Source organism: Triturus cristatus, chromosome 9 (assembly GCF_964204655.1).
Source record: "Triturus cristatus chromosome 9, aTriCri1.1, whole genome shotgun sequence".
NCBI lineage: Eukaryota > Metazoa > Chordata > Amphibia > Caudata > Salamandridae > Triturus > Triturus cristatus.
In genome coordinates, this window is record NC_140592.1 from 341,361,797 (window position 1) to 341,389,519 (window position 27,723).

The window sequence follows — 27,723 nt, forward strand, 5'->3', positions numbered from 1 at the left end:
CAAATGGGGACAAAGAGCCTTTCATGTTCAATGTGCTAGACCTTGGGGCAGTCTGCCTTTCCATCCTTGTGTCCATTTTTTTCATTCTAGTCTTAACGATCTATGAGATTTCAATTCTTTCTCTCCATGCCCCCTCTACAGCACGAATGGACTCTCCGTACACTGTGCTATACAAATATACTTATAACAAATGAATAAATAAATGTCTCAGTCACTGAAAAATTGACTTATGAAAGGTTATTCACAGGTAATATTTAATTCGTAAAGACGTGTAATTCGTCTATACGTTTGGTATAACGTTAGACTTTCCACAACTAACAGCTACAGTGTAGCAACTGCAGTGGCTTAGGACAACATTGTACACACATTTCTAGAAGATACACGGAGAATCAATGTATTATGAACAAATAATATGCAATTGAGGGGTTTGGTTGACTCAGACCTCAGGGAAGTAGGTCCAGTTGTTTACAAATGTCAACAGAAGTGTGTGACTACGTTATTGGACTAACACACATTATCAGTTATGTATGGGTTTATAATATAGGTTTGTTTTGAGTTTGCAAGAAGCAAAGAACCCTTCATTCCAACAGAAAAATGTTTATTGGAAACAATTTTACAGTAGTTTGGTGTTTGTAATAAAATAGGAGGAGAGATTTATGTGCATTGTTTTACCTCATGGCAGTATCTTGCAAAATCAGAAGTTGAAGTTTTAACAACGACATAATTTGCTGTTTTAAGAAGCACTTCGATATGTAGAAATTAGACATTTCGCTAGTTGATCCCTTTAACGTTAGGATAACAATGATTCCGATTAGAAAATTCTGGTTTTGTTCATCTATGATATAGAGGATTCGGCTTGAGCAAAGAGCCATATTGAAACTCAATACCATGACTTGGTGGATTCATTATCTAAACACATCACAATGCTCAGAGACTAATAATCTACTAAAGGGAAATTTGACTCAAGAGTTGCTTTCTTGCTGGACAAAATCCATAATACACGTGAATTATGTCATATCATTTGATTATGAAACATTTTTCATGAGTATAACACTGTTCTATATATGGGGTTTGAAACCTCGCCGCTTAAACCCTAATACACTTACCAACTCTGTTTCCACTCCAGTGTCCTTTGACACAAGCAGGTTTAGTGGCATCAACTATGAAGCTATGGTTAGCCACACCCAATGGTCAGACAGGTTTATACAGGGGCAGCCTATAGTTCCTGGGAGCAGCCACTGGCTTCAGTGAAAATACATCCTGGATGGCCTTCTGACATGCACCGTGCATGCAAATAGAAGCCTTGGTGGCAGGCACCCACAGATAAATCATGAGATGCCAAGAATGATTCTCAGACTCTACATTTTAACAATGCTGATGTTCAGGAATCAATTTGCTCTACTCACAGAGCCTTCAAAACACACAAGAATTGCACGCGATTTGGGTTATTGAATGCTCCAAATACATACCAGTACACTTTGATTGATGGATACCAATGTCCAAGACATCATGCACTGAAATATACCAATGCTGTGGCTGAAGCCTTAATAGATAGTGTACAGCAGAGACATCATTAAGGAAATAGATCAGTCATATAATTAACTCATCACCTGCTTAGAGCAGTCAGAGAGCAGTGTTGACCGAAGCTCCAAGGAATACAGTGGCATTGTCAGGGCACAGATGAGGGGCGGGCTGCACACGCAGACAGCTTACAACTAGGATAGTCAGATAAGGGAAATGCAATTCAGATCAACACACAATGCACTGAAGGAGTGGAGGGTGGAGCTAGTAAGGTAAAGAATAGGTGAGAACTGGAGTAACGAAATGGGCATCCGAGGGAGAACAGAGTTGGATGGAAGGAGCACAATGAGGTGGACTCTGAACATGGAGAGCTGGATAAGAAGATGCAAGGCCTTTGACAGGAGGCTAAGGAGGGGATAAAGGTTTAAGTAGAGGGCTCTCTGAGGGGAAAACATTCAATAGACACTAGAGAGTCATTTGAGTAATATAAGATGTTTGGAGAGTTGTAAATAGTGGGGGTCGCTTAGAGAGGAAAGAGAATTAGATGAAACAGGACATTGGAATGAAAAAGAAAGTAAGCTGGGTATGGATTAGTAAGAACACTTGGCTCATCAGGGACAGGTGGGAAATTATAGGAAAGGCATAGCACATCAGTAATAGAGCAGAACTAATGGAAAGAGCTTTGAAAAGGACTAAATCGGATCAAAAGGAGCACACACATGGGTATGCGTTTAGTCCCTTCTATCGTCAACTTCCTTGTCTTTCCTGACAGTGTGACCCCGCCCAACCAGTGTAACAGGAACACTGAAAAGACTTCCACATCCTGTCCAGATCACCTGCACTGAGCTCCCCTTCAACCACTGGCTCCCCTCCTTTCTCTACATCCCCTGGGGTGATGTGAACGTTCTGTGGGTTGAGGTGGAGGAAGGCGTTGAAGTCTTCAGGGTCCCTTCGGATGCAGCGGCCTTTGTGCTTACAGAGCTGCTTACTGCAGACATCTGCTGCCCTGGTCACATTCAGCACATATGGCCCCAAAGAGCTGATTAGATTCTGACGGAGGTTCTTACAGCGTCGCTGTGCAAAGGGGGAAAGAAAAGAAGAATTATGATGAGTCATCAACCCCAAGTGCTTGAGTATAATGCCTCTAGAGTAATTTGCACAGTTACTTAACATTACACTACAGTCCTATCCCTTCTGCTGCATTTAGAAGTGCTGCCAGAGAAAGTATTTTAGGTTTCTGGACCTGAACATTTTAATGTAAACTAAGTAACATCACAATAATATTAGATGTTTCTTTACATTTTTTTTTTTATCAAGGTTTGATATAAATCTGAAATTGGGATTAATCGAATCCACCAGTAATATCCTGTTTTCTCAATGCTCCATAGAGGTCCTTTTTAGATTCCTGCAGTATAGTCTATAACCTGAAAGGTTATTTTCTGTCCATTGTGGCTACACATTTTGCAGATTTCAATATACCTGAGCATGCATGGCAACTATGATTTACTTAATTATAATGCCAGACGCGCTGATGTACAATATCTCCCCAGCTGATAAACCGATGACAGTGAGGCGTCACAGGGCTACTATATTGCTTGTACAACTATGATGTCATAGTTGCACTATTATCAACTTCACTACTATTCAGCGTTTTATTTTGGGAAATGTAGAAGGAAAACAAAGTCAATTACGCATGGCAGCTACTTATAGTGTCAGAGAGCATGTAATGCAGATATTTTAAAGTTTTCTGTAAATTTTATTTCTATTTTAGGAGAGAAGAAGGACTTTCACAAGGTATATTTAACAAAATAAAGAATATATTCAAATGAATGTTTAAAGAGATGCTCTTCTGTGATACATATTCTTAGTTTATAGTGGTTGGGCATGACTTTTGGGATTAAACAAATAAAACGTCAATAGAGCCACATGTGGGTGAAAAAGAAAGGCAGTCACTATGCTGGGGGGGGGGGGGGTATCTTAGAGGCTGCAGCTGGCACAGGTAAGAGTCTGAAAGTACTAAAGCTGTCCAAGCTCATTCGTACTCAGCAGAAGTATTTGCACTAAAACTTCTAGAGAAAGAGAAGGAGCCAGTGAACACGTAGCAATACTTTTAAAAAACTGAAGTTTCATATTGAAGCTCTTTGGGTCCCTTAGAGTCTCTAAGACTATCTCAACTGCGCACAGGACATGGACCACCAGTCACTGTTTGGTCCACATTGTAGAGAATATGCTTTCTAATTTTCAGCAGGGTTAAGGGCAATGATATAAATTCTTAATTTTCTCAGACGACAAGAGCATTTAGCTTTACCGGGGACTGGTCCCGGTAAGTGGCTTAAATACAAAGGCCTTATGAGTTCAAGGAAACCAGTCTGGACCTCATTTGACCTCAGTACAGGACTTCCCTCTGTCAGACCCTCAAATGTTTTATGGCATGTGTTAAAACATTACAGCAGTGGGCGGTAATTGCTCATTGCGAATACTGCTCATGGTCGTAAGCCCCGCACAAGCTTCCATGATATGCCAGGGTATCTCTAGTCATTTGCCATGGTAGCCATACAAACTGCATGAATGTAGTACCCCATGAAGGATGCCCGTCTGTCTCGCCGCAGCCCCGGTCACTCTAAAATCTAAGGTGAGAGGACGCCGGATTTACCGTTTTGCCACGATCTCAATCATAATCATGGTACATGTGTGCAAAATCAATATTCATCAGAAAGTCACTATGTAACCAAGATATTATTTCTTACCATCTCGTGGGCGGCATAGCCACTTACATCATTTTTGAGGCACTGGAAAAGTATGCTTTTGGGGATATCTTAAACTACAATTGGACCAAAATCCATGATAATCTGTAGATTAGGGAAATTTATAAGCTTCAGTGGCAATGACCACTACAAAATAAGTAACAAAAAAATTAACTTACTTTCTTTAAAAAGAGGCAGCCAATTGTCTGCCATGCTGGACACGTTTCTCAAAGTGCTGAGGGCATTTGAGTACATTTGAAGATTTTCTGAAGTGTGTTACATTTTTATAAAGTAGAACACTATTATCGAGACCAATGTGTAACGTCTGGAATTTTACAAAGCCTGCCAGGTGATGCTAATAAAATTGTGAGTTGCCAGAAAACAAAACTGCATAATTTTTTTTAATCCAAAATAGGTGTTTTATCATGGGTAGGGGTGATTAGTATGCCACCTTTGGATCTGTGGACTTACCTGTTCTTTACCCTGAGCTACGCCCTTCCTGCATCATGGTCTGGTGCTTGCAAGATACCGACTTAAGGAGCTCTGATTGTGTTACTCAACATCATGGAGGTATGGGGAAGAAGAGTACTGAGGGGAGATCCAATCAAAGACTCTTTCAAGTAAAAAAGTTAACTTAGAGGCAGTGCCAGCTGGATGCTGGGAGACCTGCATTTTGAAGGACTTAGTGGCAGTTTATCATTGTGGTGTCCAGAACTGAAGGTTTCGAAAGTGGCAGTTTTGTAGGTTTGGAAGCCAACATAAGACTTGTCCACGGTGAAGAAAGTAAAAGGAAAATCAGTGCTTCCAAAGGCTGTTGCCGGCCACCAGCTTTCGGTTACGTGCACAAGCGCATGCGCCTCGCTCCGCCTCTGCAATCAACGCTGCTGCGCGCGCATCCCTCGTGTGCTGAGCACAGAGCGCGTCATCGCGATCGTGATCACTTTCGCTTTCACGGCAGCGTGGCGTTACTTTTACGGTGGCGCGGCCAAATCTTGTCAATACATGTCAACCGGACAAAATACTGCTAACATTCATGAAAGTTTGACTTACCTCTAGTCTCCCTCGACGTATTCATAAAATTCCGTTTACAGCTCTGCCAACTGTGGCCGCCTTGGGTACGTGAATTACTTCAACTGACTTCAGTAAGTGAAGGAAGTATGGGACAATCGGAAAGCTTGTTTACATTGACTGACAGAGTAGTAAACGCCACTAGGAGGGTCTGGCGAGCTGTACCTGCACGCATATCCAGCGATTGGTTAAAAATGACCCGCCCCGGAAAAGCAGCAGTGACTCCAGAGCAAATTCCCTCAGTCATCTGTACAGAGCCCGCCCCTTACCCCCGGAAGTGATGGTCCAGTTGCCCACGAGCCGTCCGTCATTCTAGGCTTGGGTTGCACACAGTGTTATCTCCAGCAGGCTATTAGTAAGGGATCTCTCGGCCATTAGTATTAATAGTACCAGGGAGGATTAAAACCTGGCAGAGGAAGGGATCTTGGATGCTGGAGAAAGACGTGTGTGTTCAGCCTCAAATCGTCAGGGTTCAACTTTTAACCGCCAGTCCCTTAACAGCCCGAAGACAGCACAGCCAAAGTCAGGTCAGTGGTGGTTAGCATCTCTTAGCTTCAAGGTGGCTGATGGTTCTCGCAGCTGGTGGTGGTAGTCAGCGGACGTCTAGGAAGTGGCATGAAGATGCACGTCATTCTTAAGGTGTTGAGGGGGCATTAGGGCATTTACTCCCCACTGTTCGGAGCCCTCAGACAAGACTTCATTAGTGCTGGTAGCCTTTGGAAATTGCAACGCTGCCCGACCCGCTAGAGGCAAGAGTCAATGCTTGGAGTTATGTATGGTTGCTGCAGTAGCTTGCAAGCTGCCAGGAATCGCCATGCTGATGCTGCAAAGGCCAGAGTGTCAGACTTAGGACAGCAGGCACAGAAGCCCTCCGTTAACAGTCTTTGAACTGTGTCTGTGATGTTAGCTCTCTGCGGCATGCATGACTCGATGCCCAGTATTGCAATTGTCTTTGCAATTTCTGGACCAGGTATTGCTGCAAATTCACGTAGGTTTTATATGGCAAGATAATTGGGTGACCAGATTCTCAAACCAACAAGCATTGGCATAGCCAATAGGTCTCACTTTTGGGACCTTATAAGTATTTAGTTATGCAGCACAGTATCCTTGGTGCAACAACATTAACTGTTGCATGGTTAAACACTTATAAGGTCCCAAAGGCGAGACCTATTGGCTATGCCAATGCTTGTTGATGTTAGAGTTAAGACGTGCGTATAAAGTAGATATATTTTCTAGAAACCCAATGTCTGTATAATCTGTTTGCTTACCATATTTATACCTCAGTATGGGGACCCAGGTGTATGGAGTTTTTTTTCAAAGGCGAGAGAGAGAGAGAGAGAGAGAGAGATCCTCCCTTACCTCAATTCTCAGTAGGCGCCATCCCAACCACTACCTAATTGACAGCAGGCACACAGGCCTGCTTGGTAGGAGTTGCACCAGGCAAACTGGGATCTGGTCCAAGAACTTAAACTAATTTACTACAGTGGAAAAGCCACTACCTGTAAATGATCTGGTCGCTGGTAGACCTGGACAATCTTGAACCAGTGGTCTAGAGATAAAAGCCTCTCTCATGCCTTGTCCAACCATATAAACTTTCCAGTCATAGATATTTCCTCTCTTCTTCAATCCTCACATCTCCTGGGCCTCTCCTAATCCAGTGGACAAGTAACCGCGTACTTACTTCAGAATTGACGAAGGAGTTCCCACTCCACAGCACCACTCCGGCAGCTCCCATGGCAGCGCTTTCACCGATAGTGTGTACCAAGTCCACCTAGAATTGAAACCGAAAGTAAATAATTAATACTCTCGACTCTCCCTCTTTCCCACTGACTCTTTCCTTTATCCCTATTTCCAAACCAACTTTCTTCGCTCTTTTCCTCACTTTACCATTTTAATCCAGCAATTGTACTGACACTCTTCTTTCAAGAACGTATTCACTGTGCTAAACCCACATTACTTATTTCTCCAGAACTGAATGAACAACTGATACTGAGGCCTGTCAGAAAAATACACACAAAGGTACAAAAACTCAAGTACCGCATGCTCAATCACCTTCGAAACATAGATCCTGTTGAAACTGAGTTTTTTCTAATGTCAAACACATCACCTCTGCCTCTTGAAAAGTGGCTGTCTCCATTACCAATAGTTGATATCACCCCCTGACTCACTTCAACCATTAACTGCTTGGTTTTATGCTTCACTTGCTGTTTATTTAAAATGCACATTGACAAGTTGACCAAATCTTATCTTTAGCACCTTGACCTGTTTTTGAAGCTTTGTATTCATCCACGCTTGATACAGAAAATACTATAATATCGGACTCCATGCTCCATTGCTTTTCTATTTCAATCTGTTTTGCACCTTGCTGCACTGATAAATAACTAGTTACAGGAAATAGGATCATTCCATCCTTACTAATGTTCACTGGGTCCCGCTCACTGTCAAACTGTATTGCATTTATTTCAAAGGCACTTACAATGGAAGAGCCAGCACAGGCAGCTGAAATATTGGTTTCTAGTGGATAAGGTGCCACTTTCAGTAAAGATATCTTTCCTCTGGGCTGCCTAGTACAATCAGGATTTGGACTCCTACCACTGCTCAGATATAGAATTATTTAAATTTTGCCAAAAAACATCTTGATTAGGATCGGCTTTGTCTAAATTGAGGCTGTAGACATTGAGGACAGATAAAACTGATGGCCCTCGCTTACATGCTCATTTCATACATAAAAGGAGGGCTGCAGATTTACGCAACCTCTATACTAGCCATAGCAATGAGGATGACCGAGCAGTTGCCAAGGTGATGGTGTTGACTGAGTGTCGGTCATCAGTGTACTTACCCCGAAAAGTGCTGGGGATCTACCACACAGGGCCCAATGGATCGGCTGCCAATGGTCGTACACTCACTGTTATGTGGCATAAGCTGTAAAATTCAGAAATGTCTATCCTTCCCTACTAAGGGTCTGATTGAGTCTTAGGTGGATGGTATTGGTACTCCATCTATCAGGGTAGCGGAGAACATGACCTTCACCACGCTAATGGACTATTGTCCGCCACATTTAGAAATGACCGCTGGAGTAGAGCTAATTTCTGTATTTTGAAAAAAGTTGCCGTCCATTCAAGGTACAAAAGTTTGGTGGACGCCCACCATTGGTTTTGACAACTGTCACCAAATTCCAGCAACCTCCAAATCAGGTTCCTAAAAGTCTGGCCAAACATTCATACTTCTCTCTTGGTCAACCTTCAATATGTACATCTGACTCTACATGTGAGGTTCACTGAAACATTGTCAACCACTAGGGTTGGGCACCTTTTTCAACACAACAGCAATGCCATGATTAATTCAACATACGCTGCTGTGCAGAGCTGGGATCTCTCCTTCGATCAGGCAACTAGCGAGCTAGGGAGGGTTTTTACGCTAAGCACAAAGATGAACAAAAATAGCAAAACCACAAACTACCAAAAATAAGGAAGCAAATAACTGCTCAGAGCTTCCACAGCTCATTCATTACACAGGCTGCTCCAAATATAGCTGTGAGCGTCTCACCATCTCTCCTGATCTCTAAACCACCTGCTGTACTTCGGTTCATAGCTTCTCAGTGGCTCATCCATCTATCCAGCCAACTTCATGCCCGAGTCTCACAGTTCTGATGTCTGTGGGCAGTCAAATGAAGTTTATGTGCTAGAATACTGGTGTGGAAGGTTTACAGCCGATATAAAATTGTACCTGCACTGTCCTGATATCAGCATTATGACAAAACGATACAATATCAAATATAGCTCTAATATCACAATATCTCCTGCTCGGAGTGTTTTTCATTACCCTCCTTGCATTTCTCCTGACAAAGAGTGCTGAGCTATTTAATCTATGTAGAGCAGGAGTCAGTTCAACACTGGCTGAGTTTCTGTACATATTTCTCTTTAGCAAAAGCTAGGTCACATTTCCCTCTGGAAAGAGCCAGGCCACATTTCACTCTTTCCTCTAGCAAGAGCCTGCCCACATTTCAGGCTGCTGGCAGCGTGTTCACACCGGGCCTCGTTTTGATTTAACAAGAGATGGACCACATTTCTCTCTATCCAGAGTCTGGTTACATTTCACACTAGCAAGAATCTGACCATATTTTACTTTAACCAGAGCCTGGTCACAATTTACTCTAGCAATAGCCAAGCCACATTTCACTCTAGCAAGAGCCTGGCTAAATTTCAATCTATCAAGAGCAAAAGAACTTGTCCACAGACAGACAGTTTTAATTGTAGCAAGAGCCTGGCACACTTCACTCTAGCAAGAACGCAACACTTTGATAGAGGAGAAAATAAGAAAATATTGGTCCATAAATAGCACTTGATATATATATATATGTACTTATATATAGCTATTAAGCCAAGTATATATATATATATATATATATCCATCACAAGGTTCTGCCACCAACAAAGGAGCCCAAACACAATCGGGTCGATGTAGCTTTGTTTATTTGTAAACGAGGCAGCAGGCACAAGTTCGGTGGGATCACAGCAATCGAATAGCCAGCCGACGCGTTTCGGGACTCTTCCCTTCTTCTTGGGCTGAAAGTAACTGACACAGCAAAAGCACATTGAGCACTTAAATATCACAAAGTACACTCCCCAGTGGGCGGGGCCAAACCGCAGCGTGAGCTGCCGACGGCATCTTGGTACTTGTAGTGCCTCAAAAGTATTCCTCAAGTGAGTTGCCTTGCTGAGAGTCTAATAAAAGTTAATAAAACCACAGTGGGTAGCTGACAATCCTCCTTGACTTGGGCGTGCATTTTTCTGCTCCGTTTAAAGCTCCCGTCCTGACATGATGTCGACAAATGACGGCATCCAGGTCTGCAAAGCAGCGGGACTCCTTCACGGCCTGACAAACGGCCGTATAAATCCATCACAAGGTTCTGCCACCAACAAAGGAGCCCAAACACAATCGGGTCGATGTAGCTTTGTTTATTTGTAAACGAGGCAGCAGGCACAAGTTCGGTGGGATCACAGCAATCGAATAGCCAGCCGACGCGTTTCGGGACTCTTCCCTTCTTCTTGGGCTGAAAGTAACTGACACAGCAAAAGCACATTGAGCACTTAAATATCACAAAGTACACTCCCCAGTGGGCGGGGCCAAACCGCAGCGTGAGCTGCCGACGGCATCTTGGTACTTGTAGTGCCTCAAAAGTATTCCTCAAGTGAGTTGCCTTGCTGAGAGTCTAATAAAAGTTAATAAAACCACAGTGGGTAGCTGACAATCCTCCTTGACTTGGGCGTGCATTTTTCTGCTCCGTTTAAAGCTCCCGTCCTGACATGATGTCGACAAATGACGGCATCCAGGTCTGCAAAGCAGCGGGACTCCTTCACGGCCTGACAAACGGCCGTATAAATCCATCACAAGGTTCTGCCACCAACAAAGGAGCCCAAACACAATCGGGTCGATGTAGCTTTGTTTATTTGTAAACGAGGCAGCAGGCACAAGTTCGGTGGGATCACAGCAATCGAATAGCCAGCCGGCGCGTTTCGGGACTCTTCCCTTCTTCTTGGGCTGAAAGTAACTGACACAGCAAAAGCACATTGAGCACTTAAATATCACAAAGTGCACTCCCCAGTGGGCGGGGCCAAACCGCAGCGTGAGCTGCCGACGGCATCTTGGTACTTGTAGTGCCTCAAAAGTATTCCTCAAGTGAGTTGCCTTGCTGAGAGTCTAATAAAAGTTAATAAAACCACAGTGGGTAGCTGACAATCCTCCTTGACTTGGGCGTGCATTTTTCTGCTCCGTTTAAAGCTCCCGTCCTGACATGATGTCGACAAATGACGGCATCCAGGTCTGCAAAGCAGCGGGACTCCTTCACGGCCTGACAAACGGCCGTATAAATCCATCACAAGGTTCTGCCACCAACAAAGGAGCCCAAACACAATCGGGTCGATGTAGCTTTGTTTATTTGTAAACGAGGCAGCAGGCACAAGTTCGGTGGGATGACAGCAATCGAATAGCCAGCCGACGCGTTTCGGGACTCTTCCCTTCTTCTTGGGCTGAAAGTAACTGACACAGCAAAAGCACATTGAGCACTTAAATATCACAAAGTGCACTCCCCAGTGGGCGGGGCCAAACCGCAGCGTGAGCTGCCGACAGCATCTTGGTACTTGTAGTGCCTCAAAAGTATTCCTCAAGTGAGTTGCCTTGCTGAGAGTCTAATAAAAGTTAATAAAACCACAGTGGGTAGCTGACAATCCTCCTTGACTTGGGCGTGCATTTTTCTGCTCCGTTTAAAGCTCCCGTCCTGACATGATGTCGACAAATGACGGCATCCAGGTCTGCAAAGCAGCGGGACTCCTTCACGGTCTGACAAACGGCCGTATAAATCCATCACAAGGTTCTGCCACCAACAAAGGAGCCCAAACACAATCGGGTCGATGTAGCTTTGTTTATTTGTAAACGAGGCAGCAGGCACAAGTTCGGTGGGATCACAGCAATCGAATAGCCAGCCGACGCGTTTCGGGACTCTTCCCTTCTTCTTGGGCTGAAAGTAACTGACACAGCAAAAGCACATTGAGCACTTAAATATCACAAAGTGCACTCCCCAGTGGGCGGGGCCAAACCGCAGCGTGAGCTGCCGACGGCATCTTGGTACTTGTAGTGCCTCAAAAGTATTCCTCAAGTGAGTTGCCTTGCTGAGAGTCTAATAAAAGTTAATAAAACCACAGTGGGTAGCTGACAATCCTCCTTGACTTGGGCGTGCATTTTTCTGCTCCGTTTAAAGCTCCCGTCCTGACATGATGTCGACAAATGACGGCATCCAGGTCTGCAAAGCAGCGGGACTCCTTCACGGCCTGACAAACGGCCGTATAAATCCATCACAAGGTTCTGCCACCAACAAAGGAGCCCAAACACAATCGGGTCGATGTAGCTTTGTTTATTTGTAAACGAGGCAGCAGGCACAAGTTCGGTGGGATCACAGCAATCGAATAGCCAGCCGACGCGTTTCGGGACTCTTCCCTTCTTCTTGGGCTGAAAGTAACTGACACAGCAAAAGCACATTGAGCACTTAAATATCACAAAGTGCACTCCCCAGTGGGCGGGGCCAAACCGCAGCGTGAGCTGCCGACGGCATCTTGGTACTTGTAGTGCCTCAAAAGTATTCCTCAAGTGAGTTGCCTTGCTGAGAGTCTAATAAAAGTTAATAAAACCACAGTGGGTAGCTGACAATCCTCCTTGACTTGGGCGTGCATTTTTCTGCTCCGTTTAAAGCTCCCGTCCTGACATGATGTCGACAAATGACGGCATCCAGGTCTGCAAAGCAGCGGGACTCCTTCACGGCCTGACAAACGGCCGTATAAATCCATCACAAGGTTCTGCCACCAACAAAGGAGCCCAAACACAATCGGGTCGATGTAGCTTTGTTTATTTGTAAACGAGGCAGCAGGCACAAGTTCGGTGGGATCACAGCAATCGAATAGCCAGCCGACGCGTTTCGGGACTCTTCCCTTCTTCTTGGGCTGAAAGTAACTGACACAGCAAAAGCACATTGAGCACTTAAATATCACAAGGTTTTATTAACTTTTATTAGACTCTCAGCAAGGCAACTCACTTGAGGAATACTTTTGAGGCACTACAAGTACCAAGATGCCGTCGGCAGCTCACGCTGCGGTTTGGCCCCGCCCACTGGGGAGTGTACTTTGTGATATTTAAGTGCTCAATGTGCTTTTGCTGTGTCAGTTACTTTCAGCCCAAGAAGAAGGGAAGAGTCCCGAAACGCGTCGGCTGGCTATTCGATTGCTGTGATCCCACCGAACTTGTGCCTGCTGCCTCGTTTACAAATAAACAAAGCTACATCGACCCGATTGTGTTTGGGCTCCTTTGTTGGTGGCAGAACCTTGTGATGGATATATAGATATATATATATATATATACACACACATATATATTTCCACATAATTCTTCTGTAATAGACGAATAGATGGGTCGCACTCCCATAGATTTTGCAATTTTTGTTTTATTTTTCTCTCCTTCTCATTAACAGGGATACAAATAAAACAAAAATTGCAAAATCTACAGGAGTGCGACCCATCTATTCGTCTGTTGCAGAAGAATTATGTGGACGTATTAAGCGGCGTGGTTCTGCCGTGGAGTATCACACCCATGATGAGCGCTGCCACAACCCGATGAGTGGGAACCAAGTTGGATATATATAGATCAAGACTGCCGTGGGGCAGTCGAAACGCGTCAGGCTGGGCACTTGCTTTGAATAGCCACGTTTTATCTGCAACAATAAATGAAAAACTTTTTTTCTTAAAGTGTGGTCCATACCTGTTTCTTGCGCCCGTGACTGGGTTGGCTCAGGATTGTGGATTTTATATATATATATATATATATATATATATATATATATATATATCTCTCTCTACTGGCGGTCGCCAGTAGATAGTTATAGTTAGGACCGTGTTTCCATAGGAAATCTGAAAATTCTATTTTGAATAACTTTGGCGCCGGTTGATGAATCCTTGCGAAATTTTCAAAACAAATGGGGCGCTCCGCTCAGCTCCTACCCTGAAAGTCTCGGGGTGATTCGTCAAGCGGGGGCCGAGAAAAAAGGGGGGTCCCAAAACACATTTTCCCCATGCATTTTTCCATAGGACCTTTAGTCGAAGGTACAGCCCAAACGGCTGAACAGAATTACTTGAAATTTGGCAGAGAGGTAGTCCTCAGGTCAGGGAAGTGCCTTTTGCAGGTCTGGTGTCAATCTGTTCAGTATTTCCTGAGAAAATAGCATTTAAAAGCATATAAATATCTATACGCGCGCACCGAGCGCACTGTGCGCGCACCTGCGCGCACGGTACCGTGCGCAAGCGAAATTCTGATTGGTTGTTAGATGTCAGTAAACATTCGAATCGGTCGAAATCAGGAAGTGTCGGCCGCCATTTTGGCTCTCGCACTGAAAAGGAAAGGGGGAAAAAAGGTGGAAAACGTGAAAAGGGGGGGAGGGAAGAGAGTTCCTGACCCCCTAGCCTTTGTCAGGGGGGTCACAGAAGGACCCCCAAGTGGAAAAAAAACATTTTAGTTCTTTTGAAAAAAATCCCGGGGTGCGTGCACGGTGCGCGTAGCGCAATGTGCGCCCAAAGCGTGCGCGCATAGCGCAATGTGCACCCAAAGCACGCGCACAGTGCGCGCACGGTGAAAAACCTTGAAAAAAAAATTAATAATAAATACATAACTTAGCATTTAAAAAAAACGTACAAATTCACTTAAAAAACCATAGGTTTCACACACGTTATAGTTAGGAATTAGCATTTAAAAAACCTTGCAAATTCACTTAAACCATAGGTTTCACACAGGTTATAGTTAGGTGGATATTTCACTCGTAAAAAACCAATGAAATTCCCCCGTTATAGTTAGTTCAGATAACTATAACTCGCGCGACCGCCACTCTATCACAAGGATGATGTCATGAGTGATGCCACTGACCAGGTCATGAGTGATGTAATATGTGACGTCATGAGCAGTGGATTGCGGGCGCGCGAGTTATAGTTATCTGAACTAACTATAACGGGGGAATTTCATTGGTTTTTTACGAGTGAAATATCCACCTAACTATAACCTGTGCGAAACCTATGGTTTTTTAAGTGAATATATATATATATATATATATATATATATATATATATATATATATATACACACACACACACACAGAAAAAACATGAAAGAAAGTGGAGTTATAGTTAGGAACTGTAATTATATCTTACTTGACAAATTCACTGGGGAAAAAACAAAAGGTTGAAGGGACGTAGTTTGGTGAGAATTTCAGTTATAATATACAATTTTAAACTAACAAAACCACTGAAATACTTCAGTTGTAGTTACCTTAAGTAACATTAACTTGTGCCCTAAAGTAACTATAATTTGTTCCCTCTGCATGCATAGTGTTGTTATCAATGATCTAATTTCATATGTTGCAATGATGTTATCAGTGATGTCATATGGGAGATAATTAGCAGTGCAGCTCTCATCGGGAGGGAGAATACAAGTCTCCCTTGCCGGTGCTCAGGGAACTAGTGTCCACGGGGTCCAGTCGGTGATGATGGGCCAGCTGTCATCGTTGGAGGGGAGGGTGGTATCTGGAGTCTGCTCGCTGAAGTTGTCGTGGAGGGCTTTGATTTTTAGGTGGAAGTAGGATCTGAGCTTGTTGCAGAGGTCTTGGGAGGAAGTCACGTCTGTGGTTCGCTAGGGGGCTTGGTGAATTGCTGGATGATGTTGAAGAGTTCCTTCGAGTTGCTGGAGTTGGTGAGGATTTTGTTCTGGATGAAGGTCTTTCTTTGTGGATCTTATGCGTTGGTGGTTGTCTGTCATGGCGTTCTTGTAGGTGGTCAGGTCTTCTGTGGTTTTGCTGTTTCTCCATCGTTTTTCGAGACATGTGCAGGAGCGTCTGGCTTCTTGGAGGTCGGCGGTGAACCAGGTGGCCTTCAGGGGGCGTTGTCTGTCGGTGGTGCGGAGGGGTGCGAGCTCATCTGTGCAGTTGGTGATCCAGTGGTGTAGTTCCTTAGCTCCAGAGGAGACGTTAGTCGAGGCGGGGGGGCACGGCTGCAGGCGGAGTTGAGGTGCTCCTCTGTGATCTTGCTCCAGTTCCTTTGCGGAGGGCGAGGAGTGGGTTTGAGAACGGTGGGGCGGTGTTGAAAGAGAAGTGTATGCAGTGGTGGTCCGTCCAGAGGGGCTGCGTGATGTGGCTGAAGCGGATGTTGTTCCCACCTGCGAAGATGGGGTCGAGGGGGTGTCCTGCCTTGTGGGTAGGGGTGGTGATGAGCTGTTGCAGTCCGATGTTGGCGAGGTTGTCCCGGAGGGTGTTGGAGTTTGGGTTGGGGAGGTTGTCGAGGTGGAAGTTCAGGTCTCTGATGAGTACTTAGTCCAGGGAGGCGATGGCATGGGTGAGATGAGGTCACCAATGGTAGTGGCGAACGAGGTGTGGAGTCCAGGGGGGTAGTAGGCGAGGGTGCCACCGAGAGTGGTTCTGGGGCTTGTCTGGATCTGGAAGTGAAGGTGTTCGGTGGTGGCGGGGGAGTCACTCGTGGTGGAGGTGGGGAGTCGAAGGGAGCTCTTGTGTGCGATGGCAAATCCTCCACCTGGGTGGTGTGGAAGGTCCTTCCTCTGGATCTTGTATCCGTCGGGGATAGCGATGGCAATGTCCAGGGCGGCGGAGGCGTTGGTCCAGGTTTCTGTGAAGAAGGCGACGTCTGGTGAGAGGGTGTCAAGGAGGTCCCAGATCTCTATAGCAGGTCTGTGCAGGGAGCGCACGTTGAGGAAGATGCAATTTAGGGCTCCAGAGGTGTTGGCGTTCGTCATGGGGGCAGTGTCCGCAGGGGTATGGTCCGAGGAGAAGGTATGGCGTCAGTGGCGGCAGGAGAACTGGCCATGGGTGGTGTTCGGAGTGGACAGCTGGCAGTTGTTGTTCCTCCTTGGGTTGAGTGCGAGGAGGGCAGCGGAGTCCTAGAGGTGCGTGGTCAGAGATCAAGGGGTTCTGGCGCTGGTTGCAGTCGGGTCGTGGAAGCGCGCAGATGGGCTTGCCTTTGGCACGCCCGCTGCATGCGACCGTGCAGTGGCCTCCATTAAATAGGGCAGGGGGAGGGACGTGCAGCTGGGAGGCGGGAGCGGGAACCGGGAGGGGCTGCAGGGGCAACAGCGGCGAGGTTGAAAACAGAGCAAAAACAAAAACGAACAAGGCACAATACTAATAACAATAAGAATAACAATAACTAACACCAGAAGCAGGCACATAAGGGAAAACAGTAAAAACGGAAATTAGGACCGGAACAGCAGGAAAACCGGCACACTAACGGACCTGGGCAGCAGCGGCCTCGAACACCTACCAGGAGGAGGCGAGACTGGGTCAGCGGCGGCATCACAGACAGCGGAGCTGCTGGGGAGAGAGCAGGTCTCAGACCAGAGGTGAGACTGACTCTTCCGCTTGCCATATTTGGATTTATATACGCGACACACAGAAGACCGCTGCGGTCTTTTGTGTTGGCGATCTGCCAGCAGTTGCCGTCTTGACGGCGCGGTCCGCTGAGCAGATTTGGATGTTCCCATTAGGCTGGTGGAATACTGTTGGCAGAGTACTGATGGGGGATGACCGTGGTGGTGGGGAGACAGATAAGTAACATTTTGTTTATATACGTAACATACATATATGTTGTGTATTTGTACATATGTACATATGGGTTGTGAGTAGTGAGCATACTTTGTACATTCTGCATTGCACCCCACCAACATACACACACCATGCAATGTGTACCTGCACACACCACGAAGACCTACCTTTGGGTCCATCAAAACGGGGTGCCGGTCCGTCCCGGTTAAAGCGCAGCAGATAAGGGTGGACCTGGGCGAAGGAGTAGAGGTGGAAATCGCAGCCTGTACCCCGAAAAAAGGTGCTTTTACTCCTTTTCGGCCCATTCTGCTGACTCGAAGTAGGCGGGATTCCCACCAAAATTCCTTTCGAAACAGCCCACATCTGAATCTGGAGGGTGGGAATCCTGGCAGGACTCCCGCCACCACCTCCTGCAGCCCGTCCCGCCATAGGGATGAAGTCCTGGTGGAGTCGGGGGGACCACAGTGATCTTTTCTCCTATTGCCAGCCATTATCTAAATCCGGCGGGTGGACCGCCAGGACGGCGGATGGGAAGACAGCTAAAACAGCACATGCAGGACCAGTCCAGCAAATATGTAAACCAGGCCCTTATTCTCCTCGCAAAAAACATAAGAGTAACCTTGTGTAATGTAACTGGTGCTCAAGTAAAGCGCTCCAATAACTTTGTGCCAAGTTCAAGCTCTATAAAGCTGCAAAAAATATAATAGAAAAGTGATCAGCACGCTAAAGGCTGTCATTGAGTCGCGCTTATTCCCCTTCACTAGCAGCATTCAGCATACTGTCACTAAGTAAATCAAATGTACTTCTTGAGTTTTTTTTAAAGGGACAATGCTTTTGCGTGCCATCGCTGACTTTTACCAGACAAAATCATTTATATATATTTTTTTGCAATTTTATAGATCACTAACTTGGGCCAAGGGAATTAGAGCACTTTCCCTGAGCACCAGTTTACATTAAACAAGGTCAGATTATACTTTTTAGGCACACAGAGATTGAGTGATTTACCCAGAATCACAGAATGTAACGGCAATGTTGGGACTCGAGCCTGGATCCAGGTCCAAAGTCGGTAGCTCTGGCCATTAGGCCACATCTCCCTTTTTTACTTGGTAATAGTGTAAAGTACACATTTAAATATACTAACCAAGTTAACGGTCTACTTATTTTAACGTGGTCACTTTCAGTAATGAACTCAATTATTGCCTTAAGTGTGAATACATTTGCATGATTTACAGTACGTGAAAATTATGCGAATAGCTACGAAAAAATGTATTAAAAATATGTTAACTCCTTGATGGGTATTTCCCATGAAGGAATGGGATTACCATCGGGAAAAACGCCATCTGCTATTACCTCTGTCAGGAATCTCATGGAATGCTTATAAGACACCCTGGAATACGGCAACACTGGTGGGGTGGAAATGTTGAGGCTGAACTCTGCTGCCCGCAAGGCCTCTTTTACTCGGTAGTGAACATAGAGAAGACCCTCCTCAGATGCCATCAACTTCTCCGGCATATAGATGCTAGGATAGATGGCCTTGGACTCTTCCCAAAGCCACTTAAGTTGGTCATTCTTGTGGATAGTCTCTGGTTGGCAATGACCATCATATTTGCTCGCCTCCTTCTTATAAGCATAGTTGAAGCATTCGGGAAACCCATAGAAACCCCATAGGCCCATTGGTCTCAGCTGTTCCCCAGCCCTTAATGTCTTCAATATGAGGGAATGTGCTGCTTTCTCAAACTCCAGCTTGGCCAGGTGTCCTATCTTCTCACTGGGCACGTGAGGTAACTTCTTTAAGACCCACTCCTTGGATGCTCGCTGATAAATTTTCTTAGAACCCCAGTTCTGGTTCCACAAGGGACGCCATTCCTCCCAGTCAACCACTGCCAACCCTTTGAAGTCTACTTCCAGGAAGTGGTGAGTGTCTGTGGAGATTTTTGCAAGGTGCCGCTTCAAGTTGATATTCTGCGGTAGGCCACCATTGATCCATCGGCCATTTGGGGCAATGTAGGGGTAGAAACCAAGCTTGTTCTTGTAGAAGATGGTCATATTCTGCCCCTGAAACCGGTGATCTCTGTTTTCCACAATGTCAAAGACTCCGAGAGGAAGGTCTACGCCATACTGTTTCTCACAGCCAGCAGTCGGCATGTTCCACACAACGATAAAAGGCTTATGATGAGCAACAGGACTGGAAGACGACTTCCCCCAGACAACACTTTTCAAGAGCTGGACAGAGCAGAGCCACAAAATGACCCAGGTAAGGTAAGCTAAATTCATGGTGGGTCAATAAAATGTGATTCTATTTCAGGAATCTTCCCAGCCTTAGCATCACGTCCTCTTTCAATAGGCAACCTAGAAGAAAACAGAGGCACAGGTAAGAACATACAGAATCATACAGTGTATGAAATAAGAATTTTATCAGGTTTCTAGAGTGAGGCTTAGGGCATGAAGGCATATCACATTGTCATACTCTCCTTTACTCTGCCAAAAAGTGCTTTCAGTGCCTGGCATTCTGCTGCAGTGCACATTTGTGAATGCCAGGCCCACTCTTACTGTTTTGTGATTCGGTCTTTCTTGAAAATGGACATTTGCTTGACAACTCACTGCTGCTCTCTGATGTGACTATTTCCAAGTGTTTGGTTACAAGCACATCTCTGCAGAAGACAGATGTCATTGCACTTTCCATGCTGTCTCCTATGGTGGTCCACTCCATCTTTATGAGGATGAGGCAGATTGCAATGTGCAGGTACCTTTTACCGCTAGTTGGTGTGCAGCTCCGTGTAGCTAGTGTCCTGGCTGACACCTACCCAGTTATTTCTGTCCCTGTGGTGATCATTCTTCTCATACGACTCTGGCCTCAAGTAGTCACTCTTCACAACTGCTAGCTTCCCCAAGTAAACCTATGTTTATGGCTGAAAATGGCCGAACACAAGCTTGTTAGACACCCACAAATGGATACCCCTCAGGCATAAATGTTTTTTTCGACTGTCTAATTGTAAACTATTACTGTCTATCTAATGGGTTGGAAGTGGGAGATTCAAGGCAGGGTTTGCCTTCAGAACTTGAGAATGCCCACAAACATCACAAGCGCTTCTCTGACCTTTCCTCATCTTGGAAATGTTCTAAATAAATATTCGCACAAAGGGTTGTGGCAACTCCAATTCCAGGTTGAGAAATGGAACAACCAACCTCAAAATTTCGTGAGGGTCTAGGGGAAGGGGTTTCTCCACACGGACTTGGGGTAAAAAGGGAAACACATTGGGCTGCAATTTCCCCAGGGTGGAATTATATCCTGCATAGAACTCCGCACTGGAGGAATAGCAGACGTCACCTGACATTCCCATGACTACAACTGGAGAGATGCGACTGGCATAGCTATCCATGTGTTCTACTGGGAAGGTTTGTGAATTATTACGTCATGCACTTGCACCATTGCATAGGAGTAAATCTACTGGTGTAGAGGTGCGACTTTATTTTGTGAATGGCCCTCAGAGTCTTCCCACAAATAATTTATTTTTCATCTTTTTAGTGCATTGGTCAGCTAAGGATACAGGTTAATACAACAACCAAAATGCTATCCTGCATCACAAAACAAGTGGTTTCTTAAACCATGGCATTGTCACAGATTCTAAGGGCTAGAAAGGACAACATACCTTATAAAGAATACTTAGGGGCCTTGAGAACACAAATTCAGAATATAAAATGTTTCCGGAATCCCTATGACTTGAGTGAAAACCGTGACTATTCTGACATTTGGTGACAAGAAAAGGAGTAGGGCAAAAAAAAAGGGCAGGTTGTGTGCCAGTTTGTGTACCTCTCACCCAGAAAAGAACTCTCGTGTGCGCGAGACAACTGAATTCTGCTGCCTGTGCTCTCGCTCTTTTGTGTATGCGAATGAAGCTTGCAATGCTGCTGCATGTTCTATGCCGGGTTAAGGAATAATGAATTTATTGTTCAATGTGTGAGTGAAACTTGCACTGCTGCTCCTGTGCTGGAGGCACCCTCCTTACTTCGACTCCATCAATCTGATTGCTGATACTCGAACTGCATTTGCCAGCACACCTACTACTACTTCGACTCTACTGCTGAGACATACCATTGCTTTAAGCATGGCATCCAGACTTCGATTCTAGTCTTGGGGAAGTAGAACGTTTGAGCCAAATGAAAAGCAATAACAAATAAAGGAGGTCTCAAATTGTAATGAAATAATGCTAAATTTATACTTTAAAATAAACTGAGCTGTCGGTGTCGTAGACATAGGTTACTTTCAAAGAATGTATATATACTTTATTTTATTTCCTTATGGTTACGGGTAGGCTCGTGTTATGGTCAGGCGTGAAATTACCGTTAATGCTAGCTGGAAAAAAAGAGGGTTTTACATTTGGCCGATGTGGTGACATATATCCCTATTGTGAGGGAAGTTTACTGCTACCACTTTCTGTGCTGTACCTTTTCTGGGTGTTTGTCGCCATGGTGGGAGTCGAACCTGAGACCTGCACTTAACATCCGATGCTAGTAACGAGCACTCAAACACTGCCCCATTTAAAGACCGAATAACAGAAAGATTGGGCCACACAATGTTTAGAGCTGCATTGTAAGGACGTATAATATTAATCGGACTAACAACAACTACAGTAAGAAAATAATTATTGGAACTTAGTTAAAGAGTATTTAATGGAACATGACAAAAGCTTGGGGATCACCTAGTCGAAATACATTTTGCCAAATGGAAAAAGCACAAAAATAGGGTAACAGATGCATCAGTCAAAAAGAGTACACTCTCACCCAACATGCCAACAATTTTCTCTGAAACAATATCATCATCTAGAGTGCTGTTTCACTAGAGTGAGTGACATTATGTACCCTGTGACCGTCCTCTCCTTTCTGCATCTTCTCGCCTCCTTACCTCCTTCATTTCTTCCTCTCTTCGTTCCTTTGATTTTTTTTTTTACTATGGTGGGATCTCTTAAAGATATTGCTAAGTTTGGAATGTCGCGATTTTACTATTATTATTAAAACTAAACCACCGCCATGCCATGCTGGTTCCACCATACTGTATTAGCTTCTTTGTACTGAAATGTTGCTTTACTGAAGATGTAATTAGGCCTGACAATATAAACATGTTCAACTGTTAACCGGCTCAAAGTCAGGCAAAAGTATGTTGTTTTAATATTTGTTAACGTAATAACAGAAATGTTATAAGAGCATTTTTCTAATTCACTGTGGCCGATGTGATCCAGAGCTATCACACTAGACTAGGATGTCTGCTTGGAATTTCCTGTTAACACTAACGCTACATATGACTGGCTGCCCGGTGGGCTCTTTTCTTAGCCAGTTTAACTTTCAGCATTGAACTAAGTTGTTAGATCCAGATTGTACCTAGACTCTAATTTGTACTATAATTGGGTGGAAGTTACGTTCCCTACAACGAGAGTTTTTCAGAAAGCTGAGCCTATTAGTTCTAGTTATTTTATGTTTGTCTTTTATTGCTAATTGTTCTCGTATTGATACTAATGAATAACCAACTTCAATTGGTCTTTTAAGTGTAAATCCCTCACTCTTGAGACCAGATCATTTGCTCACACCAGCTCAGTTATCTCATCTTTTCAAGTTCTTTTTGATCAGTTACTGTACGGGGTCCTCGCACTCCTATCATGCCTAGGAATCAATTCTATAATATCTTCAGATTTAATATGTGACAACTTGGTAATGTCTGCTATTAATCTCGTAATGGAGCCCCTGTTGAATATATCATAGGTTTCTTCCGAAGCATAATTCAGAGTAAATATCTGTATTTTCTCAGAGATCTTTAAATCCCCAATTCGAGAATCCACCTCACCGGATGTTATTGCAATGAGTCTAATGTTTTTCCACTGTCCAACTATTAACTGCACAGATGTTACCTAGTTGGACATCCTTAGTAGTATTACATTCCCTATCCAGAACCCTAGTATTAGTAGCAACCTTTATATGATCAGAATGAGTGTCTTACTCGTCCATATTAGCTATGGGGCCAAAGATATGTGGCTCACCTTCACAACCATACTTATTCTCTAATATGTGGAGTTGTCATCTGACTTGTCTTCACCCGGTTGGTGATCGTAAATATTCCAGACTGATCACCAAACATTAATTAAGTAACTGGTCAGGCCTCTTGTACGTGAAGTACATGTGAGGCTTGTTCAGCTGTTGTATATTCCAACCTTATTTCAGTTTGTGTAAAACGCTCTTTCTCTTGAGATGCTACTATCCAACTAAAAGGCACAGTCTATATTCAATGGGATTGTGAGCTCACGTCATTTGCAAATCATATTCTTAAAGTCTACATTTAATCTACGACTCGATTTCTAATGCTAGTGCACTGCACAGTAATTGCTTCCCTGAAGTAAAGTATGAAAATAAAATGATGACCTTCTTTACTAACCATGGTTACAAAAGTACTTTTTAGGTTTTGCCTGCACAGCGCTTTTATTATAAACTTAAAAGGGACTTACATCCCACCTCCTCTGTTTCCTGGCTTCTCATTGGGCCCTGTGAATGCCACTTTCCTTTGCTCAATTTCTATTGGCTGAAGCACATTTTCCTGTATTCACCAATGCTTGTTCCTCTTCGCTTATCAGTTGCCTGCAGCCAAAATACTATTAACATCCACTTTGGTGGAACTATATTTTCATAAAATGTTTGCCTTTTACTATTGCAGCATATTTATATAACAATTATCACCCAGAGAGATTAAGTGATTTGTATAGAATCACAGGATGTTGCATGGCGCCTCTGAGCTCTCAGGATGGGATCCCCAGCTCTCAAGTCAGCAGCTCTGGCCACTGCGCCACTCACATGTGATCTGTCAGGGAACTCATTCCTTCTACCGGACGATGATTGATGAAAACAGCTTTCTTTTTAATTACACAGGCGAAACCGATGCATTACCAATGCTTGTTTCTTGTGTTTTCAGTAACTTCTTTAGCATGTTCTTGTTTTTTCTAGAGAGAACCTTTTCAAATAGTGGTTACCCAATTATAGTGTTGCCCCTATGTTTTCTTCTGCAACACGCTAAGGTTTCAAAACTTTGAAGGAGCAGGAACTAAGGGCGGGGGAGGGGGGGCTCAGTGGGCCTTTACTATGACCTCTCCTTAGCATTCTGCTCAAATCTCTTTTCCTTTCCTAATCTGTATTAAATACATCTACTTGTTTTCTTTTCTGCCATCCACTTAAAGAGTCTCCAACTTTATTGCCATTTTCTTTTGGCTCTCTTTTCCCTGTGATCTTCATTATCTAACCTCTGTATGTAACATGTTCTACCTCTCAAACTCAACTTGTACTTCCAGATCGCCCTACGTTCAATCCCAGCTCCAATCATTTTATCAGATTGCTTATACACCCTAGAGAACGCACTCTCACATCTTTACACTCTTCTCTGCTTCTAGTCTTCATTCATTCCGTTCCATCCTCAATGATCCTTTGCTATGTCTGGTCCACGATTCCTCTGCTTGTAATGCAATCATAGTCATTAGTTTTTAGCATATCTGGATTTGTGCAGCAGTTTGTTAAAAGTGCTTTATATATCTGATAAAATAAATGATTGAAATTCAGTTCGACACGGATGCACCTGAGTTTGATATATTAGACATTTTATAGTTAACCTTATACACCCCCTCAAATTAACCGGAAGGATTGAGTATTGGAGTTAATGAAGTGATAAATGTAGGAAACAATGGTCAAACTTCATTCGTAAATGAAATTCGAACATTTTATTGTATTGGTATTGACAGAGTTTCAGTACGCCTTGTGATTTCATTTTTAATTATTGTGTAAATTGCTTCTCCATATGTATCATTTATATGATGCTCTGAAACCCCAACGAGGTCACAGGAGCCTCTCACTTTTATTGGCCCTTCATGTGGTGTACATTAATAGGATGTAGGTAGTAGTTTGGCCTAGTGGGGGGAAAAGGTGGATACAATGCATGAGGTATGGAGCAAAGTTAGCCTGGTGCAGGGGAATATAAGGATAAACATAGAAAGGCATGTGGTACTTACCGTATTTGTGTATTGTTTGTTAAAAGAAGAAGAGGTTGCCCTGGATAACATTCCGCAGGTTAGTTCTCTAAATAAGTCTGCATGCAGTTGTGTGTAACTAAACTAGCATCCTCCCAATAGTTGAAGTTCATTCCACTTGTGCCAGAGGCAGAGAATTGTCAAGTAGTATTTCAAAACATGAGAAACGGAGATTGACAGTTGCTCTATTTGGGGGGTTTCATTAGGATCGATTTATGCCATGTACTCAATCAAGCGATTTTTGGGGGGTAAAGGCAAGTTTTATTGCTTTTCTGACATCAGACTAGATGCTGATTGTCCCTATTTTCTTATGTAAGGTGTTCCATGGTTTGCAGGTTAATACAGAGAAGAGACTAACACTTCTTTACATTCTTCTGAATACAAGAACAATTAACAAAAGTACCATTCTTTTTGTTTTTAAATTCTTTTTTATTAAACAAAAGCTCCGTGCAGCATACAGTAGAGAATAATTCAATCAATATTATCCATGTATAAATCTTAGGTGTGGCACGCTGCAGGATGAACATTTCCATCAATTCAAAAGTGGGACTTTTACGGCCCATTAACATGTGGAAACCGCCCATACCTCCCCCAGATTGCCTTCCTATCCCCCTCCAAGCAATCGTCCAGCCCCTTGTTTAGCCATATCCCATGTATTCTCGCCAGCCCCCCCCCCCCCCCCCCCCACACAATTTCCCCCACTTTTTTGGGACCGCATCTGGCTTTGTATATCACTTGCTCTGACCCCTGACACCAGTCCAGGTACGCTTCCCAGTCCACAACATCTGGAGAGGGGGAGGGGGGGGTGCATGCCACCCAAAGCACCCCGAGATGTTCCTCTTGGCCACCTCGCTGCCTATCGCAACCAGATCTCGGTGTATCTAGCCTATGTTGTTTACCCTGTAATCGCCAGGATAAGCCACTGATAAGGCTGTTCTACCAGCACGACCCGGGACATTTTCTTTCATTTTAGCCCAGAAATTCTGCATGTGTGGGTATTCCCAGAGGATATGGAAAAAGGTGCCCTCAGCCAAACATCCACTCCTACATTGCAGGGTGGCAACCCAGACAATTCTATGCAATAGCATCAGTGAGTAGTAGGGCCGGTGTAGTATTTTCACTTGGATCAGTCTGAAATGAGTGTGTATGTCAGTCTCTTGTGGGCATAAAAGAGCCTCTGCCCAATCCTCATGATCCAAGTTGCCCACATCTCACTCCCACGCCCTTTTCAGTGACTCAAGTGGGTCAGAAGCGTTGTTAATCAGTTTACGATAGATCATTGACACCGCTTTGTCTGGCAGTGCCTTCGTGAGAACACGGTCCACTTGAAGTAGGGGTGGAGGGCGGGGGGCTCAGGCAGTTGCTCGCCCTCTTGTATGTGACATCAAAGTGCCTGATCAAGTAGGAAGTATCGAAAACACCTGGATTCAGCTTATGTGTATTCTTGGTTTAGGTCTTCAAATCGGATAATGGCTTGGTCCCTCCAGATTTCGCCCAAGTGCTCGATGCCCAGCAATACCCACATCCTAAAGCCCTTGAGATTCCCCACTTCGGATAACAAACGGCTGTGCCAAAGCGGTGTCTTTTCTGTGAGTCTCTGTAGGAAAGTAGGATCTGCTTCTATGGTTACCCCCACTTTTTGCTTGGTGCTAAGCTGTTATTGACTAGCCTGACGGGGATCCTGCTAATCAGGACCCCAGTCTATCTGCTTTCTCCATTTGTTATGTTAAGTATTCAGGTACATCCCAGATTGGACACTAGGGTACCCTTATATCTCTCTAATCTATGATACTAAGGTACCCAGGGCATAGGTACCCCTGAGGTCCCCCATGGGCTGAAGCAAGCATTATGCCAAACATGGGAGGCCTTTCAAAATGGAACTACTGGGTTGCCATTGCAGCCTGTGTAAGCTTGTGCTAGCACCACTTACTAAAGATATAGGTTTCCTATATCTAGGGTCGCTGCACTTAAAACCTATAAGTCAGCCCTTTCACAGGCCTGGGCAATCCTGAAGGCAGGGTGCTTGGTTCTAACTAAGAGAGTGCCCCTGCATGAGCAGGACACCCCTACAGCCTACAGAGCCCATTCTCCCGGGTTGTCAGCGAAGCAGCCATATACCATATAGAGGGGCACTGCGTAATTACGCGATGACCATCTCGAAACTGGCTGCAACGAATCCTATCATGTTTGCTATCAAACA

General features: G+C 44.4%; 1 protein-coding gene across 2 annotated transcripts in view; it reads right to left on the minus strand.

The window, feature by feature from the left end:
* Positions 1 to 581: 581 nt before the first annotated feature.
* LOC146797887 (hyaluronidase-3-like) overlaps positions 582 to 27,723 on the minus strand; it is a 110,458-nt gene continuing 83,316 nt past the window's right edge. For both annotated transcript variants that reach the window (XM_085625096.1, XM_085625095.1), the window contains 3 exons: positions 18,820 to 19,818; positions 7,015 to 7,104; positions 582 to 2,595 (listed from right to left, as the gene is read on the minus strand). In XM_085625096.1, coding sequence (XP_085481222.1) covers positions 2,269 to 2,595; positions 7,015 to 7,104; positions 18,820 to 19,743 — 1,341 coding nt within the window. In that variant the 5' untranslated portion in view covers positions 19,744 to 19,818 and the 3' untranslated portion in view covers positions 582 to 2,268. The remainder of the gene's footprint in view (positions 2,596 to 7,014; positions 7,105 to 18,819; positions 19,819 to 27,723) is intronic.